Raw genomic sequence first — 22,271 nt, 5'->3', positions numbered from 1 at the left:
GACGCTCCACAACAAGGCAATTCCAAATGCATTTACAGCTCACTGGCTATGCAAATCTATTTAGCAAGACCTGAACAATATGAATTTTCTTGAGGATGATGTCCATCTGCAGATTTAGCAGAAGGGAAATTCTGATAAGTGATTGGTTAAACAATAACTAATATATTGTATAACTGTGTTAGCCTCAAACAACTTTATAACATCAACCATATTTACATATCTATTTAACTCAATGATTTCATGAAAAAATAATAAAAAGAAAAAAAACTGTTTGTGTTCGTTATTTAATAGAACTCAGAGTGTTTATTTCGCCAGCTGATTGATCTTGATTAGATTAGATTGATATTGAACCCTATTATTATTTTTGGCAACATTAGAAATGTAAATAATGGTGTTATCTCATTTTTTTCAGTAACATGTAATCTGTTTTCCCCCCCCGCCGTCACAATGTCGTTACCATTACTGACGGTCAAAAGCTAAGTTGGCTGCAGAACGGCAACGCCAGGGTGCCCCCGCAAACCTGACGCCGTTTTAAGCGGCAGGTTTTTCCGCTCTCCGCAGAGTTGTTTACGTCACTTCTTTTCAGCTTATGTAACCATTCAACATACTGACTACCATATAGTTAGATAGCGACTACAAATAACTAAAGACAAGAAAAGGCAAATGAGGGCGGTGTTGCAAAAAATGTGAGCCCTATATTTGACAGTGTTGTTGTCATTGATGCAGCAACCGATTTGTGTCATTAGCGAACAAAAAGTCTGTATGAGCTCTTGGAAGTGCTTCCCGCCAATCAACAGCGATCAAATCCTTCAAATCCAATCAAAGACTTTTTTTCTCTTTTGGTTGATCAATATGCATTTTTGGGGGGGATTCTGTGTTCTTGACTTCAAATGATCTGAGCATAAAAAAGTTTAAAATCAAACGGGACTTCCGGTGGCGCAATGAGGTAGACGGCAGCAAGGAAAGTAGCTCTGACAAAAATCACTAAAGAGTAATGTAATACTTACTTGGAGAAAGACAGAAAGGGTACAAATTGTGACTGATATTAAAGAGAAATTCTTCAACAAAACATGGTCAAGAAGGGGAAACTTGTTGAGGAAAAGGGCGCTAAGGAGAAAAAGATCGAGGGAGCAGAAGGAATGTCATCGGTCGACGAGGGACGTGACTCGGCCATCCTCCATGAAATCCGTAAATTACGGCAAGAACACACTGAAGCAGCCAGTGATAACAAGATTGCGATAGCAAGACTGGAAAAAAGCATCGAAGAGCTTCTGGAGCGCACTGTGTTGCTGGAGCGGAGGGTGGAAAGCATGGAGGAGCTACATGCTAACACGGAAGAGCGAACGTCAAGACTAGAACAATTAACAGTCTCCTTGCTCCAACAAACCGCCAAACTAACATCAAAGTGTGAGGACTTGGAGTCCAGATCTCGACGGAACAACATTAGAATACATGGCATTCGGGAGGGTGCCGAGAGGAACAACACAATAGGCTTCATAACAAACTTTATTAAATCGAACATTCCGACAACAGGACATATGGATTTGCGCATTGAGAGGGCACACCGCTCACTGGTGAACAAGTCTCAAGGTAAAGCACTGCCACGGGCATCTATCGTACGTTTCACCGACTACATAGTGAAAGAATCCGTAATGAAAGAAGCATGGAAGCGGAAGACAACGTACGAAGGCAAGACCGTTTGCTTCAACCAAGATTACACCACAGAAATCCAAAAAAAGAGGAAACAAGTAAGGGACGTTATCAAAAAGTTAAAGGAAAAGAACGTAAAGGCACAATCCCCATATCCCGCCCAGCTGAAGATTTTTTTGGACTCAGGAAAAAGAACATTCTCTACACTGATGGAGGCAGCAACATTGCTAAAAGAAATGGGGATCGAAGTGGAAGAGGACAACACGGAAACACTGCAAAAGATGTTGTCAAAGAACATTTGGACCACAGTGACCGGAATTGAGAGGAAGACAAAGGAACACCCCCATCATAGAAGGTGACTTACAAGCTCTCATGGAGCAAAACAAAGCCAAATTCGGATTTGGGGTGAAAGAGTAAGGACCATATCTGCCCTTTCTACTATAAATTCAACAAGTTAGAAGTAAGTAAAATACCAAGTAAAATTGTTATCTTTAAATTAAAACAATATATGTGTATACTGGACTGTCTCAGAAAAATAGAATATTGTGATAAAGTTCTTTATTTTCTGTAATGCAATTAAAAAAACAAAAATGTCATACATTCTGGATTCATTACACATCAACTGAACTATTTCAAGCCTTTTATTATTTGAATATTGCTGATTTTGGCTTACAGCTGAAAAAAACTCAAAAATCCTATCTCAAAATATTAGAATACTTCCTCAGACCAAGTAAAAAAATAATTTTACAACAGCAAAACTAAATCAAACATTTGAAAATGTCCATTGATGCACTCAGTACTTGGTTCGGAATCCTTTTGCACGGATTACTGCATCAATCCGGCGTGGCATGGAGGCAATCAGCCTGTGGCATTGCTGAGGTGTTATTGATGCCCAGGATGCTTCGATAGCGGCCTTCAGCTCATTTGCATTTGTAGGTCTGGTGTCTTTCATCTTCTTCTTAACTATACCCCACAAATTCTCAATGGGGTTCAGGTCAGGGGAATTAGCAGGCCAATCAAGGACAGTGATGCCATGGTCAGTGCACCAGTTACTGGTGGTGTTGGCACTGTGGGCAGGTGCCAGATCATGCTGGAAAATGAAATCCTCATCTCCATAGAGCTTTTCAGCAGATGGAAGCATGTAGTGCTCTAAAATCTCTTGCTACACAGTTGCATTTACTCTGGACTTGATGAAACACAGTGGACAAACACCAGCAGCTGACATGGCTCCCCAAACCATTGCTGACTGTGGGAACTTCACACTGGATTTCAAGCAACTTGGATTTTGCTCCTCTCCAGCCTTTCTCCAGACTCTGGCGCCTTGACTTCCAAATGAAATGCAAAACTTGCTTTCGTCTGAAAAGAGGACTTTGGACCACTCTGCAACTGTCCAGTGCTTCTTCTCCATAGCCCAAGTCAGACGCTTCTTCCGTTGTCTTGAGTTCAGAAGTGGCTTGACCATGGGAATACGGCTATTGTAGCCCATTTCCCGGACACGTCTGTGAACTGTGGCTTTTGATACCTGGACTCCAGCTTCAGCCCACTGTCTTTCAAGCTCCCCCAAATTCTGGAAGCGGCTCTTCTTCACAATTTTGTTAAGGCTGCGGTCATCTCTCTTGGTTGTGCAGCGTTTCCGGCCACATTTTTCCCTTCCAACAGACTTTTTGTGGATATGCTTTGAAACTGCACTCTGTGAACAGCCTGCTCTTTGAGAAATTTCTTTTTGTGTCTTACCCTCCTGATGGAGGGTATCAATGATGGTCCTCTGGACAGCAGACAGATCAGCAGTCTTCCCCATACTTGTGATTTAGTTTACTGAACCAAGCTGAGTGTTTTTAAGGCTCAGGAAACCCTCGCAAGGTGTTTCGAGTTAATTAGATGATTCAGGTGATTAGTTGAATAGCCTACTTGTATACTTTTTCATGATATTCTAATATTTTGAGATAGGATTTTTGAGTTTTCTTAAGCTGTAAGCCAAATTCAGCAATATTCAAATAATAAAAGGCTTGAAATAGTTCAGTTGATGTGTAATGAATCCAGAATGTATGACATTTTTGTTTTTTTAATTGCATTACAGAAAATAAAGAACTTTATCACAATATTCTAATTTTCTGAGACAGTCCAGTATATATATATATATATTGACATAGAGCTACGCTAAAATATTTAGTTAGTTATAACTATGGACGACTGTACAAAAGTTGTTCACGCACTGAGTGCATATTTCCAGGAGGGTAGCCACAACTCTCCGATTGGACTCTTGGAAGACATGGGGTTTTGTTTTTTGGGTGTGTTTTTTTTCTTTTTGGTGGGGAATTATGTGTGCTTGTCAATATGTTTGTTAGTAATTTGGTTTGTTTTTTCAATGGAGGTGTTAGTAATTAATGTAGTGTTTTGTATGCTTCAAAAATCAGTGAGACTCAATACAAATCATGAGCAATCTAAATATTGTTTCATATAATGTACATGGGCTAAACCACCCCATCAAGAGAAAGAAGATATTGAATCAACTCAAGACATTGCAGAGCTCAATAGCCTTATTACAAGAGACACATTTGACAGAGATTGAACATAAGAAGCTAAAAAGAGAATGGGTGAACCAGGTGTTCTACGCATCCTATGGTAAAAGGAGGGGAGTAGCAATTTTACTTGGAAAAGGGGTGGCGTTTAAAGTCGAAAAAGAAGTGAAGGACAATCTGGGGCGATATATAATGATTATAGGGTCAATGGCCGGTTGGGAAATATCAATAATGAATGTTTATGCACCAATTGAGGAAAAGGGGACATTTTTTCAAGTATTAGCTAAAGTAATAACCAACTGTGCGAAGGGAATGTTACTTATAGGAGGTGACTTTAACACTGTACAGAATTGCAAAGTGGACAAGTATCCTTCAGTACATGGAACAAATACAAAGAGGTCGAGGATGTTGAATAACATAACTAAAGAATTGGGATTGATAGATCCATGGAGAGAGAAGAATCCCCAAACTAAAGATTATACTTTCTATTCAAACCCGCATGGCAGCTATTCGAGAATTGATTACTTTTACATCTCAAGACAACATATGCATACAGTAGTAGAGTGTGGTATAGAGAATATTACTATAAGTGACCATTCTCCAATTACTTTGAAACTAAATTTAGACAATGAACCCAATTTTAGGTATTGGAGGATGAATGTATCTCTCCTCTCAGATAAAAACGTAGTACAGGAAATAAAACGGTGTATAAAAGAATATTTCCAAATCAATGACAACAATGAGGTTTCTCCATCAATACTATGGGAAGGAGGGAAAGCTGTAATAAGGGGGAAATTAATTGAAATATCGTCCCGACTGAAACGAATACGCTTAAAGAATCAGAAGGAATTGGAGGATAAGATTAAGGAACTAGAAGAAGAACATAAAAAACACCAAATGAATCCAGATTACAGGTATTAAAAACAACCAGAAGCAAATTAGATGAACTTTTGAAAAAAAAAGCAGAAGGGGCTCTGCGCTTTGTGAACCAGAGATACTATGAAATGGGCAATAGAGCCAGTCGACTGCTAACCTTCCAACTTAAAAAGGCCCAAACAGGCTGATTGCCTCCATGCCACGCCGGATTGATGCAGTAATCCGTGCAAAAGGATTCCCAACCAAGTACTGAGTGCATCAATGGACATTTTCAAATGTTTGATTTAGTTTTGCTGTTATAAAATTATTTTTTTACTTGGTCTGAGGAAGTATTCTAATATTTCGAGATAGGATTTTTGAATTGTTTTCAGCTGTAAGCCAAAATCAGCAATATTCAAATAATAAAAGGCTTGAAATAGTTCAGTTGATGTGTAATGAATCCAGAATGTATGACATTTTTGTTTTTTTTAATTGCATTACAGAAAATAAAGAACTTTATCACAATATTCTAATTTTCTGAGACAGTCCAGTATATTTCTGTTGACCAGATAGTAATTCTTCTGGCAAAATTCCTATTATGTAAGCCTTTGGGTCCAACCGCAACTCCCAGCCAGTAATTAATTTTATTTCTCTCTGGATACTTCTCCAAAAATTTAATATTACAGGGCAATTCCAGAAAATATGCGTAAAGTCTCCGACCCCCCCACAGTTACGCCAACATAGATTTGAGGTATTTTTATATTTTGAATTGATAGAGGGTGTATAGAAGAATCGCATTTTTACTTTCCATTCAAACTCCCTCCATGTCGGGCTGTTGGTTATTTTGTGTCCCTCTTTCAATGTTTTTTCCCATTCGTTGTCTTTTATCGCTACATTAGTTTCTTGTTCCCATTTTTCCTTAACTGCCATGTCCTCATTACTGAGATCCATTCTCAGGGCTTTATATAGTTTTGATATAACCCCCTTTATTGATTGTCCTTTTGTATATGATATTAATAATTCCTCTACCTTAGTTGGCTCCTTACATATTTTCCCCCATTCCTCGTGTTTCTGGAGGTAATGCCTTAGTTGCAAATATTTGTAAAAATCATTTCTGGGTAGGTCAAATTCTTGTTGGAGTTGTTCGAATGATTTCATTGCCTGTGCTTCCAATACTTGGGTAATCAACATCAGTCCTTTTTGGGCCCATTTTTGAAACCCTACCTCCATAACCCCAGGTTTAAAGTCTGGGTTTTTCGCTATTTTGGTAGCCCTATTCACAGATCTTGATATTTTTAATTTTTTTTGTATTGTTGACCAAGTTTTAATAGTTCCTTTAATCCATTCATTCTGGATTTTTAGTTTCTTCCACCTCGTGACTGATATGTATGGTAACGATTCCACAGGCATATTTGGACAAGATCGCTGCTCCATGTCCACCCATATCGTATCTTTGTCTGTAGTAATCCACAAGATGAGTGCTTTAATTTGAGCCGCCCAATAGTAATATTTAATATTGGGTAGGTCTAGGCCCCCTTTTTCTTTAGGAGCTAACAGGGTTTTGTATTTTATTCTAGGTTTCTTGTTTTGCCAAAGGAATTTTGTTATCAATTTATTTAACATTTTAAATGTGGATGCCGGAATCAGAATTGGAAGGGATTGAAACAGAAATAATAGTCTTGGTAATATGTTCATTCTAATTGTTTCTATCCTTCCGATAAGACTCAAGGGCAAAATTTCCCATTTTTCCAAATCTTTCCTTATTTCTTTTATCAACATTCCATAATTTGCATCAAACAGCTGTGTGGAATGTGGTGTAATGGTCACCCCCAAATATTTAAACCCTTTATTTGTCCATTTAAAATCAAATCTTTCAATCACCTCTGTTGGACATTTTCCTGATATCATCATTGCTATTGATTTGCTCTCAATATTTGAATACCCAGCTACTTCTCCATATATTTTAAGGCTCTCCAACAGTGGTGGTATTGATAACGAAGGTTCCTTCAGCATTACCAACAGGTCGTCTGCAAATAATGATATTTTATGTTCTGTTCCTCCTTCATCAAATATCCCCCTTATTTGCTCATTTTGTCTAATTGATTCTGCGAGTGGTTCTATGCTTATTGCAAACAAGAGTGGGCTTAAACAATCCCCTTGCCGGACTCCTCTTTTGATATCAAAGAAATCTGAACAGTGACCATTTACTCTAAGACGAGATTTAGGATTTTTATAGATTATTTTCACCCATTCAACAAATATTTGAGGGAAGCCAAAAGCTATAAGTGATTGATGTAAGAAGCTCCATTTCACCCCATCGAAAGCTTTTTGTGCATCCAAGCTCAGTAACATCGAGGGTTGGGTCTTTTGTGCTCGTAATTATGTTTAGTATCCTCCTAATATTGTTTGCACCCTGCCTTCCCGGAATAAACCCTGTTTGATCATTTCTAATTAATTTCGCTATAAATTTCTGCATTCTTTTTGCCAGTATGCTTGTAAGAATTTTTAGGTCATTACAAAGTAAACTAACTGGTCTATAGCTTTCACACAATATTGGGTCTTTTCCTTCTTTGTGCAAGACTGTTATGATGGCTTCCGACCATGATTTGGGGGGATCTCCTTTTGTTAGAGCACAGTTAAATACTTTATGCAGTACTGGTGTTAATTCTTCCTTAAAGCTTTTGTAGAACATCCCCGGGAATCCATCCGTTCCTGGTGATTTATTTATTTTTAAGTTATTTATTGTATCTTGTATTTCCTGTTTTGTAATGGGGCGAATAATTTGTAATGTATCCCCCCCTGTTAGTGTTGGTAAATGTAGTTTTCCTAAAAAGTTTTGTGCCGTGTAGTTATCTAAGTCATTTTCTGAGTCCTTGTATAATTCTTTATAATAATCTGCAAATGCTTCTGCTATACCTTTGGGTTTTACTAAACATTGTTTAGAGATAGGATGTTTTATTTGTGATATAATTCTCTCTTGGTTGTGCAGCGTTTCCGGCCACATGTTTCCCTTCCAACAGACTTTTTGTGGATATGCTTTGAAACTGCACTCTGTGAACAGCCTGCTCTTTTGTCTTACCCTCCTGATGGAGGGTATCAATGATGGTCCTCTGGACAGCAGTCAGATCAGCAGTGATTTAGTTTACTGAACCAAGCTGAGTGTTTTTAAGGCTCAGGAAACCCTCGCAAGGTGTTTCGAGTTAATTAGATGATTCAGGTGATTAGTTGAATAGCCTACTTGTATACTTTTTCATGATATTCTAATATTTTGAGATAGGATTTTTGAGTTTTCTTAAGCTGTAAGCCAAATTCAGCAATATTAAAATAATAAAAGGCTTGAAATAGTTCGGTTGATGTGTAATGAATCCAGAATGTATGACATTTTTGTTTTTTTAATTGCATTACAGAAAATAAAGAACTTTATCACAATATTCTAATTTTCTGAGACAGTCCAGTATACTAAGGGTAATGCTTCTGGTAGCAAAGAAAATGATCACAGTGTCCTGGCTGAAACCACAACCTCCTGACATAAAACAATGGAGAGACAAATTAAAGCAAATGTACATTATGGAAAAAATCACTGCAAGACTTCAACTGAAACTTGACCAATTCGAGAAAAAATGGAAGCCTATCACACAAATTTTACTTGATGTCTAATCACCTCCCCCTATTTATTTATTTATTATGTTTTTTTTTTTTTTTTTTTTTTTTTGGTGTATATTTTTATTTATTATTTTTTTATATATTTATTTTTGTATGGATGTATTGTATGAACATTTATTCTTCTTTTCTATTAATAGTATTTTTTCTTCTTTATTGTTCCTTCTGTTATTTATGAGTGTGTCAAGTGTATATATTTTGTGTTGATGTAAGATGGTGGAATCAAACCTCTGTCAAAATTGGTGTGAGAAATAAAAAGTTAAAAAAAAAAAAAAAAAGTTTAAAATGGTTTTGTACTTCAGCTTTTTTTGTATTTCGGCTTTTTTTCTAAATATTTGAATTTTATTCTGTGTTTTTCGAGTGTTAATGTGTTAATACAAAAATGTTGTTTATTCTTTTTTCTATCATCCTACATTTTTCTTGTTAGCAAGCTAGATACCTATCTTTTTACATTTTTTTGCATGCAATCAAGCTAATATTTTATCTTTTTCTGCTAGTCATCAAGCTAAATTTTGGCCTCCTTGCTAGCTAGCCATTTAGCTTTGGTATGGTTATTTAGATGAATTTTACTCTTTTAGCTAGCTAGCCCTGCTCCCGTATAGTTTTTTTTAACCAGAGTATGAACTTTACATTATTATCATTGATATAATCATATTTGGCATTTCGATTGTATACGTTAACCATATTACATATTTACTTTTTCCATATTTGGCTATATTCCCATTATCACAAAAATATTTTATATAGCTAAGTAATATTTTACTATTTTTGTTGTTGTTGTTGTTGTGCTCTGTGCAGCCCTTTCAGACTTTTTGTGATAAAGAGCTATACAATATGACTTGACCTGACTTTTTGTCTTTTATCCCCCGATTTGCTTTTGATCTTGTATTTTTTTGTTTTGTTTCTTTCCACCCCCCCCCCCCCCCCCCATTTAATTCATTAAACTCACTTTATATGTTTATTGCTGATTGTTACCGGATCATAGTGTTTACGGTTTGTATTTGTTGCTCTTCGAGTATAGGATGAATCTCTTGCTGATGATGCGCAATAAATATGACAATATTCTAAAACACAACTACTTGTCTGTTCGTCTCTATTCAACTGAGTGAAAAACTGCTCAAAAAATGTAAAATTATTTGACATACAACAGAGGATCTCTTTTATACAGCTTTTTTTAAATAACGGAAATAGTTACTTTCCAGTACTTTAATTCAGTTACTAACTTAGTTACTTTTTGGAAGAAGTAGTGAGTAGCCATAACTTATTACTTTTTTAAAGTAACGTGCCCAACACTGGTTGTAATACACATTGCGAATGGATAACTTTAATTTCCGGATTCATTGCCTCCTAACTGGCAAAAAAGACAATTGCAGGACTGTCATTGGTGACTTGTGGCCTACTTGAAATCAACGTAAATGAATGTAATTCTGGAGAACACTTTGGAGTCAAAATACTCAAAGTACACTTCTTGTTATATTTGCTTTTGGGGGGAATCTTTCCTTGGTCGCCCTTCATCGTGTGTCCTCCAGATGGAGACACCCCAGGGGAGCGAGGGTGACGGCCGAACAATTAAAAAGTGCATCGGGGCTTTTAGGCTAGAGTGAAGAACAACAGAAGGAAGCTGCATTGGCCACGGATGACAGGCGGGTCGGTGGGAAATTTGACCCGTGTTATCCACACGTGGTGGACCAAAAATGTTATCCACGATGACAAAAAAGGATTTTGAAGTCAATAAAAAACTGTATAGTAACATTTTGGAACAAATGCCAAACCAGACTCTGCATTTGATATCAGAGTGGGTATCTAAGTAAATAAGCCAAGTAGAACAGCTCTTTTTTTCCTTCTGTTTTGTCAATTTTTTTATCAAAGTTGTTGATTTTGAATTCATTGAGGAACTGTAGACAAAAAATAAAAAGCATATCAGGAGCAATTTACATCTTCACCTCAAAACCAGACACTCCTATAAATGACAACATTTACAGTAGCAGTAGTTTAGCATCAGATAACTCAATTTAGGGGACTAACTAAGCAAGTATTCCCCATGTAAGAGACAACATGAACCCCCTTCCCTATCACACACGCTGAAATAGCAGGTACATCCTCCAGGAGAGCAGTACCACAACACATCACAGTCACAACAACACAAGCACAGGGACTCGGCATATGCTGTGTGTCCAAACACAAGAATCAAACCTTTCAAAGAGCAAAGCGAAGCACTTCAGAGGGCGGGTAAATTGTAAATCACCGAAACGATAGAGCCAACCTCCGTTAAAATTAAGGTAAAATAAGAGGAAGTACTTCAACATAATTGTAAGCTTACCTGGGAGCGTCAAAGCTGTCATAGGAGCCCACTGTGTAGTGACGGAACAAACGCTTGGCTCGTTCCCCACGGCTTTCTGAATCATCACGAAAAATGCAACAACAAAAAACTCACATTATTTTCACAGTAACACCACCAATGCTGTTTCAGTCAATGCACAAATACTTGCATTACATAAACTCCAGTGCAGTGAAGTTCGTGTCTGATGAGGCACAGTCAGATTAAACAAATAAACGAACCTACATCATAGCCGGAATTGGTTGGCTGAGCTGGAAAGCTATACATAAACTGTTGCGTAGAAAAAGTTGTATTGTCATATCTTAATTATCACATGCGAGCAGAGCAAGTCTGTCTGTCTGTCAACTTGAGAAAAAGAGGAAGGGGTTTTGATATGCCCAGCATCTTTCAAAGGGAGTCAGGTAGGTTACGATATCCATTATATGCACCGCTTATCGTCAGTAGGGTCGCAGGGGTGCTGGAACCCATCCTAGCTATCTTCAAGCGGTGGGCAGGGGACACCCTGAACTGGTTGCCAACCATTCAAGGCTGGGTGGTTAGCAAGCAGCCCCAGGGTGTGGATGTCCAGGCGTCGATTCCAGCTACCGCAGCCTCCCAGTGCAGAGTTTGCATGTTTTCCTGGTGCCTGCGTGGGTTTCTTCCAGGCACCCCAGCTTCCTCACACATTCCAGAAACATTCATGTCACGTTAGTTGGCTGGTCCCTAGGTGTAAATGAGCGTGTGAATGATCTTTTACAGCCAGTAGGGTAGTTTGCTTCAGATGTGGAAACTGACCAAAAATCTGACTTGGTAAAAAAGAGTGTTTGCTGACTCAGATGCTTTCTCAGAAAGTAATTCTATTCTTCCAGGCCAGAACAAATTTGGCCAGGAACACAATATTTCACAGGTGATCAGGTAGGTCACCCTTGGGGATGAAAATGGCCCCAACCCTACCCCCCAAAAAATAAATTTGACTCAGCTATATTATTTTTGCTGACTCAGCATTTTTCCAGAAAGACATTCCCCTATTCTAAGCCAGAACAACTTTCATTTTCAACAAAGTTAAAAGGGTTGACTTATACTGGGAGGTCGCTGGTTCGCGCCTCGGCCGAGTCATACCTAAGACTTATAACATTGGTAAATGGCGGCGCCCTCTGTTGGCTGCGGCTGCATCGGCTCGCTACAACGGGTCAGGTGTATCGACATTTCGTTCTGTGTACATTGTTACAAAGAATGACAATACAAAGGAAATTATTATTATTATTATTATTATTATATGTGAAAAATGGCCCAAAAAGGTGGACTCAGCACTTTTTTTACTGACCCAGCACATTGTTCCAGAAATAAATTCTACTCTCCCAGAATGACACTGAATATCAACACCAGCTTTCACAGGCAGCCAGGTAGTTTACCCCAGATGTGAAAACTTCCACCCAAAAAGCTGCCTGTATTTTTGGTCTTTCTCAGCAGCTTCTCCAAAAAAAACATTCTACTCTCTCAGGCCAGAACAACTTTGACCAGGGACATAGTCTTTTACCAGCAATAGATTAGGTCACTCTGGAGGTTCAAATGCACAGAAAGTTTGGCCAGGATCAGAATATTTCACCAGTAATCTGGTAGGTCACTTTTGAGGTTTAAATGCACTGCCTCACTTGCCTCCCCCCGACTACACGTCACTGCTCCAGTGTATCATTATACAACAAAACATTATAACATGAATAAAACATACAAAGAAAGAATAGAATCAAAACACACCATGAGAAAACAAAATAAATACTCATTGTGTTTCTAATGTTATTACCATACTTACATTGTGCTCAATCGTGTACCTAACATGAAAATCCACGACAGAATGGAATAAAATGAATGAAATGAAACAAATTGAAGAGAAAACACATAAAACCAAAATATGATTCAACAAAATCCTATATTAAACATTGAACCAAGAAAAAACAAAATGATTCAATATAATTAAAAAATGGAAAATACGTTAAGAGAGTATAAGTAAATGAGTAAAATATTAGATATTATGTTGTTAATAATTAAAAACAACACTTAAAACTAGTAACACATTAAGAATACGTAAAATAAGAGTTTCTTGGTTAAAATGTTTTGGTTGGAATCAAATTGTAAATTTATATGAACAAAAAAAAACACTCGCTCAGTCACACCTAGGGACAATTTGGACCGGCCAATTCACCTGAAATGCATGTTTTTGGAATATGGGAGGAAACCGGAGTGCCCAGAGGAAACCCACCAAGCACGGGGAGAACAAACAAACTCCGCACAGTAAGGCCGGGAGCTGGATTTGAACCCACTCAGGAGGTTCCCTCGACCTCAGAACTGTGCCGCACACGCGCTAACCACTGCGCTGCCGTGCTTCCCCCTGCCTACTGCCCGATGATTGCTGGGACGGGCTCCAGCATCCCCGCGACCCTACTGAGGATAAGCGGTGCAGCTGATGAGAGATGAGAAAAAAAACAGTTAAAAAAACTCACCTGATCGTGCTTCCTGACTTCTATGCAAGACTTCCTCCACACAATCGGAAGGGAACCAGCCAGTGCGACCGCGGACCGTCCCCTCCCAGTAGCCTCCCTCACCCACGCTCAGCACTACTCAAAACACACACACACACACACGGTTCAATAACAATAAACAAGTACAACAGAAAACTTGTGCAAAGTTTGAATGATTATTCAAGACAGAAATGTAATTTGAAATAGATGTACAGTGCCATGAAAAATATATTTGCCCCTTTCCTGATTTCCTTATCACTCCTTTATCAGGGTTTCTTCAATTTCCTCATGTTGAGGTTTCTGAGTTTTTCCTTGCCCTCATGTAGGTTTTAGATCAGGGGATGGTGTAATGAAAGTCCGTAGTTTCCAATCATCTGTTGTCTGTACAGCCCTTTGAGATTCCTTGTGATTAAGGGCTATACAAATAAACATGACTTGACACTTAAGTGATAAATATGCAAAAACACAGAGTTCAAGAATGGGCAAATACTTTTTCACAACACTGTAAATAAAGTACAGTTGCACCTCATTATGAGAGCATCTCTAAACACGAGAAGTTTGGTATACCAGTTTTATTTCAACAAAAATCTTGTTAGCCATATGAAGGAAAATCCAGTTCCTGAGCAGTCCCAGAGGCTACCACTAGAGAGTGCTTGAGTCCGCCCACTGGTCAGGACTCCTCGCTGCCAGCATCAGCTCATCCAGTTTGCGCATGCAAACTACTACAAGCAAAATTTCAAACAAATGTGCCGTTAAATCTTTTTGGGTGTATGTCAATTTAAAGTTACAGTAATTTTAATTATACGTATACAGTAAGTGCTTAGGTACGGGATCATTCTTTTTCTAATTTTGATCTGTTTTCCCGTATGAAAAATGGTATACGCCACACACAATTTGAAATGATGAAAAAATGTAGAAAATAGGGGGCAAACGTATAAGTTGATAGGTATACGATCTCTGTGACGCTCCTGCACAGATTTGGCCCTCATGATTTACTCGCATATAATATAATTAATATTATGTTATTTATCTTATTACTGCATTTTTTTTTAATTACTATATTAGATAGATAGATAGATAGATACTTTATTCATCCCCGCAGGATGAATTTAATATTAATATTTAGTGATCAGGAAGATGTATTTTACAGCTTATTAGGGTTCATTTTGATGCTTTGGGGGGTTGGGAATGGGATATGGAAATAGTTTTTGATTATTTCATATCGGGAAAATGACACTAGCAAGTCGAGCTATGAGCACAATCCTGGAACCACTGTACTCACAGTACAAGATAAAATAACACGACACCAAAACAAAAAAGAACACTATTAAGGTTGGGCATGAACCTTTGACCCTGTCTCCTTTGCTGAAGCCGATTTCTCGCTCTCCCTGGGCCGAATGTGCTCGTGTGGCCACGAAGACGCGTCCCGGCACGGCACTGTACAGGCGCCGGCGTTGTCCTGCCGTCTGCATGTTCCCCGAGGTGGCGGCGGCAGGGGTGCTGGTCGGTCTGTGGGAAAGGGACATTTCAAATATACACAGTGCAAAAAATGAGACACGTGATGGACTAGTCTAGGGCTCGGGAACGTACAGCTCGCGAGTAGGGAGGGGCTCTTTTCACAATGTACGTACACGTTTTTCATGGCCAAGGTCAAGCACCCTTTAAATCCAGCACTTATCAAAAGAACGGGAGCCTTTAGTTTCAAACCCTGACTCTAGCCCCAACCTTATTTTGGATCTCTAAAACCGGTTAAAGACCCTAACTAATAGCCCAAACCCCTAGCTCCAACGCCTAGCCCTACACTAAATTTGGTTTAATGCACTAATAAGGATCCTAAACCTTAATTTTTAACCCTAGCCTCAATCCTGTTTTGGAACCATAGAATAAGTTTAAAACCCTTATTTGACACCCAAACTAAGAAACATAGCAAGAATTACAAGCATTTACCAGCATTTAACCTAAAATTCAAGCACTTAATAAACCTTGAAAACACAAAATTAAAATTCAAGCATTTTCAATTGTTTCAAGCACCCCTACAAATCTTGTTTTAATGAATACACCTGGCTCAGAGAATTCACTATTTTAACATGTCTAGGCCAGGAGCGCAGTACTGTATTTCCACCTCTAGTGGGAATAGGACTGTAGTGCTTTTCTACTGGCTGGCAAGAAGATATGTCATTTGAATTGTTTTCTTGTCTCCTAGCAAACGAGATTAATCAGAATACAAATGCAAGTGTGACATCAACCTTTCATCATTTCCTGGATATTTTTTCAAGCAAAAAATTTGCGCACATTCGGGTGGTTGTGGAAGGTAGAAGACCCATCTGAGCATTGTCAGATATAAAAAAATTGTGAATATGCTTGATGGCTGTTGAGATTGTCATGTTTGTTTTGCTGCTGTTGGTGTCGGTGGATTTGTTCAGACCGAGGACAATCGACTTTGGCCTGGACGGATCTATTGACACTAACAAAGATGTTATATAATGAAATTGTGAATATGCTTGATTGCTAATAAGATTTTCGAGAAGGTTTGTTCAAACCTCACTTTGTGTTTGCTGTTAAAAACGTAATATTGGAATATAATATTGTGAATGTGCTTAATTGCTGTTGAGATTGTCATGATTGTTTTCTGTTTTTAGTGTCAATAAATTTGTTCAAACCACAGACCAAAAATAATCGACTTTGGCCTGGACGGATCTATTGACACTAACAAAGATGTTTTATAATGAAATTGTGAATATGTTTGATTGCTAATAAGATTTTCGAGAAGGTTTGTTCAAACCTCACTTTGTGTTTGCTGTTAAAAACGTAATATTGGAATATAATATTGTGAATGTGCTTAATTGCTGTTGAGATTGTCATGATTGTTTTTTCCGTTATTAGTGTCAATAAATTTGTTCAAACCAAAAAAATCCCGGGCAGAGGACTGGAGGATGCTGCTTGGGAGGGTGGGATGTAATCCCACTTGAGAAGACAGAGCTATGCCCTTGTACAATAGTATTGCCCTTTACACATTGGTTAACTGCTGTTAAAATTGTCGATAAAAATTGTTCAAACCTCATATTGTTAGAATATGATATAATGAAATTGTGAATGTATTTAATTGCTGTTAAAAGTGTCGATAAAAACTCATATTGTTGGGATATGATATAATGAAATTGTGTGTTTAATTGCTGTTAAAAATGTCGGAAAAAATTGTTAGAACGTCATATTGTCAGTTAGAGTGAGAATTACGCCTTAAAGAGTGTGAAATATTTAGTGCCTCCAAGTGGCTACAAAAAAACTTTTCAGTAAAAAAGAAAACAAAAAAAAATTATTGAATAATATCAATGTTGAGTCTAAGGAAAAAATAATCATAGGTCGAGAACTTTTTATTTCTTTTACACCGTGGAATCCCCTCTTAAATTGGCGCCATGTTTCTCCGGAATCCCTCGCTCATACCAGACAACACACTGCCATCTAGTGGTCGAATATTACATAATGGGACTTTAACTGATATTGCCGACGTCATCTGCTAAGCATTGGGTCGGGAGTTGAACCCGAGTCGCTCTGTAACTGACAACGCTGACGCCTTTTGCTATGCAGTAGAATCGAACCCGATTCTGCAGCGGTGGTGGCACCCAGTCCTAGCGATGAGCTCACTAGGATTATAGGCTTTATCTTGTCATCACACTATTTCTACTCACAGTGCCACGTTGAACGTTGATTATTATTTTGTTGTAATTAGGTTGTGATAGAGCATTTTGGAAAAGGCTTTCAACTAAAGCAATACAATGTGGTACCGTGAGTGAAAAAAAGTGACTTTTCCTATCCCATCTAAGACCCCAGGGGTCTAGTGATTACCAGGGTTGGGTAGGGTTCCTTTAACTTGATTACTTTCAATTACTTTTGGATTACTCCAATACCAAATATGCTAATAAAAGACAAAAGAAACTAAATATGAATAAAATTACTAAATTTTGTGCAGGCTTGGGGAGTAACGGAATACATGGAACGGCAAAAATGATGTTGGCAAGCTGTTTGGATTTATTTTCATTTTGTTTCTGTCGCATTTTATGTTAGTTTTGCCGGAGATCAAAGAGATCAAAGCCAGGAGAGAAAGCTTACCACGTGTTGTGAGTCATAATTGTATCCATATTTAGTTTATTTTGTCCTTTATTAGCATATTTGGTATTGGAGTAATCCAAAAGTAATTGAAAGTGATAAAAATTATAGTAACCCTACCCAACCCTGGTGATTACACAATAGATTTGGGCTGACTATATCATCATTATTAGCTATTATTACTTATGTCATTTATAGACCAGGCTGCGAGAATATAGTCAGACACTAAACCGATTCACGGCACAGAAAAGCTTGCTGAAGACTGCCATAGCTGAAGGTAAAAACCCTCGTGTATAGAATGCATGGAAAACGTATAAATTGTCAGGTATGTGAAACCATTATTTATTACAAAATCAACCTCAACGATCTTAAGGAACTGTGGGAGGAAGAATTCTGACGAAGACATGGTTAATCTTATCTATCTCGGCTGACGCTCAAAGAAACTGCGGGTCAGATGTATCGACATTTCGTTCTGTATACACGTGTACACGAATGACAATAAAGTAAATCTGAATCTGAATCTGAATCTGAAGAACAATTTTAAGTGACTGAAACAAAATCAAAATATTTGGTTTCAAGAAGGTCCCCGGTCCCTGGGTTACCCCCTCTTTTAAAGATTCTGATCTCTTCTAGAAAAATGATTAATTCTCAAAAAGGTTTGTTGTACTTTTGAGTGAAATGAAATTAACCCTTGTTTGCGACTCTGCTGCCGGCTGCGGTCCTCTTTGTCCCCCATCCTGCCCCGAGATGGGGATCGCGTCCTGGCCCCACGGGGGCTGCTGGAGCTGCGGATAGTTCCGGTATGTTTGAAACCCTACCGGGAAAACCTTAATTTGTCATATGAAATATGTTACATTTGAGGCTGATTTTAGACTCGAAGCAGTAAAAAAATACCTGCACAGAGACAATGTTGGTGCTGAGTGAGTTGGGCATGGCCATCCAGTCAGGCAAATTCATGTTGCTGTCACTGTTAGCACGCAGGAACGGGTGAGGGTGAGGTAACGTCAGGGTGTGTGTGCTCTCGCGCCGCTGAGGGGCGTACTTGGGAGACTCTACAAAGGGGACTGACGGAAGGGTCAGAAGGGAGCCAGGTAGGTATTAGGCGGAATGAAATGATTGGAATGTTACATCAATAGGAGCAGGGAAAGGTAAAAGGGGTTTGGATCAAGGGATTGGAGTTACAATTAGGATTAATTGCCCTGGGTTTTGGTTGGCAAATTCAAAGGTAACCATTACAAGTAGTATTCAGTTGTCATCGGAGTTCAAATTTAGGGTTAGGATCAGAAGGTAGGCATTAGAATTTTAGGTTAGAAAAGCAAATGTGTGTGTGATAATTAGTTTAAAAAGGGCCAAAATAATGCATATGTGATGCACAAACTAGATTTAGCTATAAGCTGATTTTTATCTGTAGTCCCTCAGAGGAATACCAAAACAGACACAGGGAGACAGAAGACACAGAGAGAGCAAGACAAAGACAGCCAGAGACAGAAAGACAGAGAAAGAACACACAGACACAGAGACACAGACAGAAACACAGAGCGAGGAGCACAGTGACTGTTACAGAGACAAAAAGACAGACAGACAGACAAAGACAGACCAAGGGACGGATATACAGACGGAAAGAGACAAAGACAGTTACAAACACAGACAGACAGACAGCAAGCAAAGAATGTCAAATTCCAGCATCTTTAACTTAGAATCAGGTTTGTCCATATGTGCAAGATCTAAAGTTTGCTTAACAGTCACATTGAGGGGATCATTTAAGTTTATTTGATTTGCAGTTGCTCACATAAAAACACCTTTTAGCAGGGCTCGTTGCCAGATTATGCAGAATACTTAGGCTAAAACGAGATTCGAGCAGATAAAAATTGTCAAAAGTTAACAAATTAAATGTCTTGATATGTTGGAGGTGGTATGAGATTTTTGGAGGGCTTAGTTGAACAAACTACTTACTAAGTGTCTGTGTAACCCAACTGTTTGTTCACAAAGAAAAGTAATATTTTTTATATGAATACAAAGTTTAGTAAACGTGCAAAAGACTAACCTATATCGGCGTCCCGGTGGTTTTTGATGATCTCCCCAAGCTCGAAATTACCCGACATAACAGCAACCTAATTGAATGACATTGAACCTAGTATTCAAGTTACTTCAATTTATGCACTTGACTTTGACAGAAACATGTAAAACTAGTCATGCATTACCTGAAATGGGGTTTGGCCATTGTTGTTCTTCGTCTCTTTGTTGGCACCTCGATAAAGTAGAATTCGTGCACAGCTTTCCTAGAAAAATTATATTTCATAAAGACCTGAGTAATGTACATCTATCATCACATCTGACCTCTACGAGGAAAAACAGAATTCTAATTACACGTTTGAATCATAATCAATGCTTCTCTTGCTGAAATCTGCTCATAGCCATATATAGATATTTGGACATACAGGAGGCGATGTCCCTTTTATCAAACAGGCCTGTATAAGCTAATACAAGCTGTGGACCAAGAATAAAAGGCTTCTATTGGCCAAGAAAAATTTAAATCTTAAGGTCAAAGGCCAACTACCTTATTGGGAATAATTCTACCAGTCTATTCATTTTTAAAAGAGGGTATTGGAACGAGACCAACGACTTAGAAAAAAGAATGTCAAATGAAACAAACATGCTTTTAGGGCAGATTACTATGAATTTGTCGGCCTTATCGTGGGTTTTGGAGTAAATATTTTACACAGTTGGATTCCAGGGATTGTTCCGGGTGTAACGAAGCAATTTTGGCATCCATTCTACTAATATCATGACGGCCAGGAGACACAAATGGTGAGTTACGCTGGCTTCTTAGTTTGCGGGTATCTTTTTCACACTCGTAGTGATGTTTCTGTGATGGCTGGTATCTTCAATCCAAAGAGTTTAAGCTTTCCAATGATATGTGATATGATGTATTTCAGTGACTGGAGACATTGTACGGACACGTATTTGTTTATCAAAAGTCAAGCGGCCTACCAGCAGGCCTTCGAAATGTTAAGGGGTTAACATTCTTCTCTCACCCTAATAGAGACTAATTGGTCTGAATCCATCATATATGTTGTGATGGATATATTCCGTTACACAGCATTGGCTTCTATAATTCAAGCCTTTTCATCAATGTCGCCCCAAAAATATTTTAACACATCACTGCATGGATTAAATACTTATTGTGTCCTAGAACATTTTCTTTGACAAAAAATAGAATAAACTTGAGTGTTTGCGCTCTAATAGCTTCACCGAAACACAGTGTTCATTACACATACAGTTCTGCACATAGATCTCATTTGAAATAATTTTGTGACCAACACACACTTGGATAAGTAAATGTAGTAAATCATATGCAAGATGTACCTTGTTATATAAAGCACAAATGTGCAAGGCAGTGTTCCCAGATGCATTCTGGGAGGTGGAGTCAGCTCCGTAAAAAAGGAGGTGTTCTAGGTGCTGAGAGTTGCCATGCTGACATGCCTGAGTGGAAACAACAAACACATATTCTCAAACACATGACAGTAATCCTTTGCTGTATCGCAGCTTACTTTTCGCGGTTTCGCTACTTCGCGGATTTTTATTGTGCATTGTGTATAGTTACACAGTCAGCCCTGCCCCTATGTAAAGTATGGCTTCTGTAAGACAAACAGGACGCAGTCGTATTGTTTTTCAATGAATAAAGATGAATTAAAGGTAAGATCAGGCCTCAAAAAATCCAGCCCAACTTGACCTACGACCATAGGTATTAAAGCCCAACCGAGCTAAAGCCCGACCGATTCACATGATTTGCAGGACCGAGCACGAAGCACACAAAACTGTATAAAAAGTGCCATATTTTATATATCTGTGTCTGCAGAGGTTTCATCGACTAACAATTTTCCATCATTGACAGATTTTTTTAAGAGTTTGACAGGAAAATCTTAAGGCGGTGCGGCACTTTCAAAGAGAGAGTCAGAGAGAAAGAAAAACAATGATGAGTGGATGAAATAGAATTTAAAAAGGCAGCGAAGGAGAAGCCCAGCCCAGCCTGACCTAAGCGTAATGATTGACTTTTTTGGCCTTACCCAAATTTTGGGTCAGGCTCAAGGAGGGCTCGGGCTTGGGCTTCAGATCTTACCTCCAAGATAGATACAGTATGTGTTTTCTTCCTTATACAGCTTTTAATTTTTTGCTTCTCCAGACATGTTTTTTTTTGGAGGGGTGTCCAATATGGCTCTTTCAACATTTTGGGTTGCCGCCCCCTGCCTTAATGAAGATTTGCCTACTGTCCACATGATGGCGACAAAGTATCATGTAAAGTAAAAACGTAGTGTCTTGATATCAATTCCGCCCCTTAGTGCAAAAGATTCTTTTTTAAATAGAAGAAGTGTTTTGGGGAAAAAAACGTTTATAAAGTACAGTACTTTTATTTGATAAAAAAATCTTTAGCCTGGAAATTCTGTATGTTCTTTGGTTTTAATGTAAAATAGAGTATTTATTGAACAGACAAATACATTTAAAAATGTTTCTACTTTGCAGGTTTTGACTATCGTGGGACCTTCTTGGAATGTAACCATAGTGAAAAAGGAGGGACAAGTGTACATGCATGGACAAACTCGCACAAACAAAAGTTATTCTTGCTTTCACACATTGCTGCCGATGAGAATG

General features: G+C 38.4%; 1 protein-coding gene across 5 annotated transcripts in view; it reads right to left on the bottom strand.

Moving 5' to 3' along the window:
* Positions 1-22,271, bottom strand: part of shank1 (SH3 and multiple ankyrin repeat domains 1) — a 112,781-nt gene that overhangs the window by 30,983 nt on the left and 59,527 nt on the right. For all 5 annotated transcript variants that reach the window (XM_088339672.1, XM_088339690.1, XM_088339681.1 and 2 more), the window contains 8 exons: positions 20,988-21,104; positions 19,823-19,900; positions 19,666-19,732; positions 18,516-18,685; positions 18,311-18,435; positions 14,863-15,026; positions 13,500-13,613; positions 11,005-11,080 (listed from right to left, as the gene is read on the bottom strand). In XM_088339672.1, coding sequence (XP_088195798.1) covers positions 11,005-11,080; positions 13,500-13,613; positions 14,863-15,026; positions 18,311-18,435; positions 18,516-18,685; positions 19,666-19,732; positions 19,823-19,900; positions 20,988-21,104 — 911 coding nt within the window. The remainder of the gene's footprint in view (positions 1-11,004; positions 11,081-13,499; positions 13,614-14,862; positions 15,027-18,310; positions 18,436-18,515; positions 18,686-19,665; positions 19,733-19,822; positions 19,901-20,987; positions 21,105-22,271) is intronic.

This window comes from Urocampus carinirostris, chromosome 1 (genome assembly GCF_059441175.1).
Source record: "Urocampus carinirostris isolate Australia breed hairy pipefish chromosome 1, RoL_Ucar_1.0, whole genome shotgun sequence".
NCBI lineage: Eukaryota > Metazoa > Chordata > Actinopteri > Syngnathiformes > Syngnathidae > Urocampus > Urocampus carinirostris.
The sequence above is the reverse complement of the archived record's forward strand: the minus strand, read 5'-3'. Positions and strand labels throughout refer to the sequence as shown.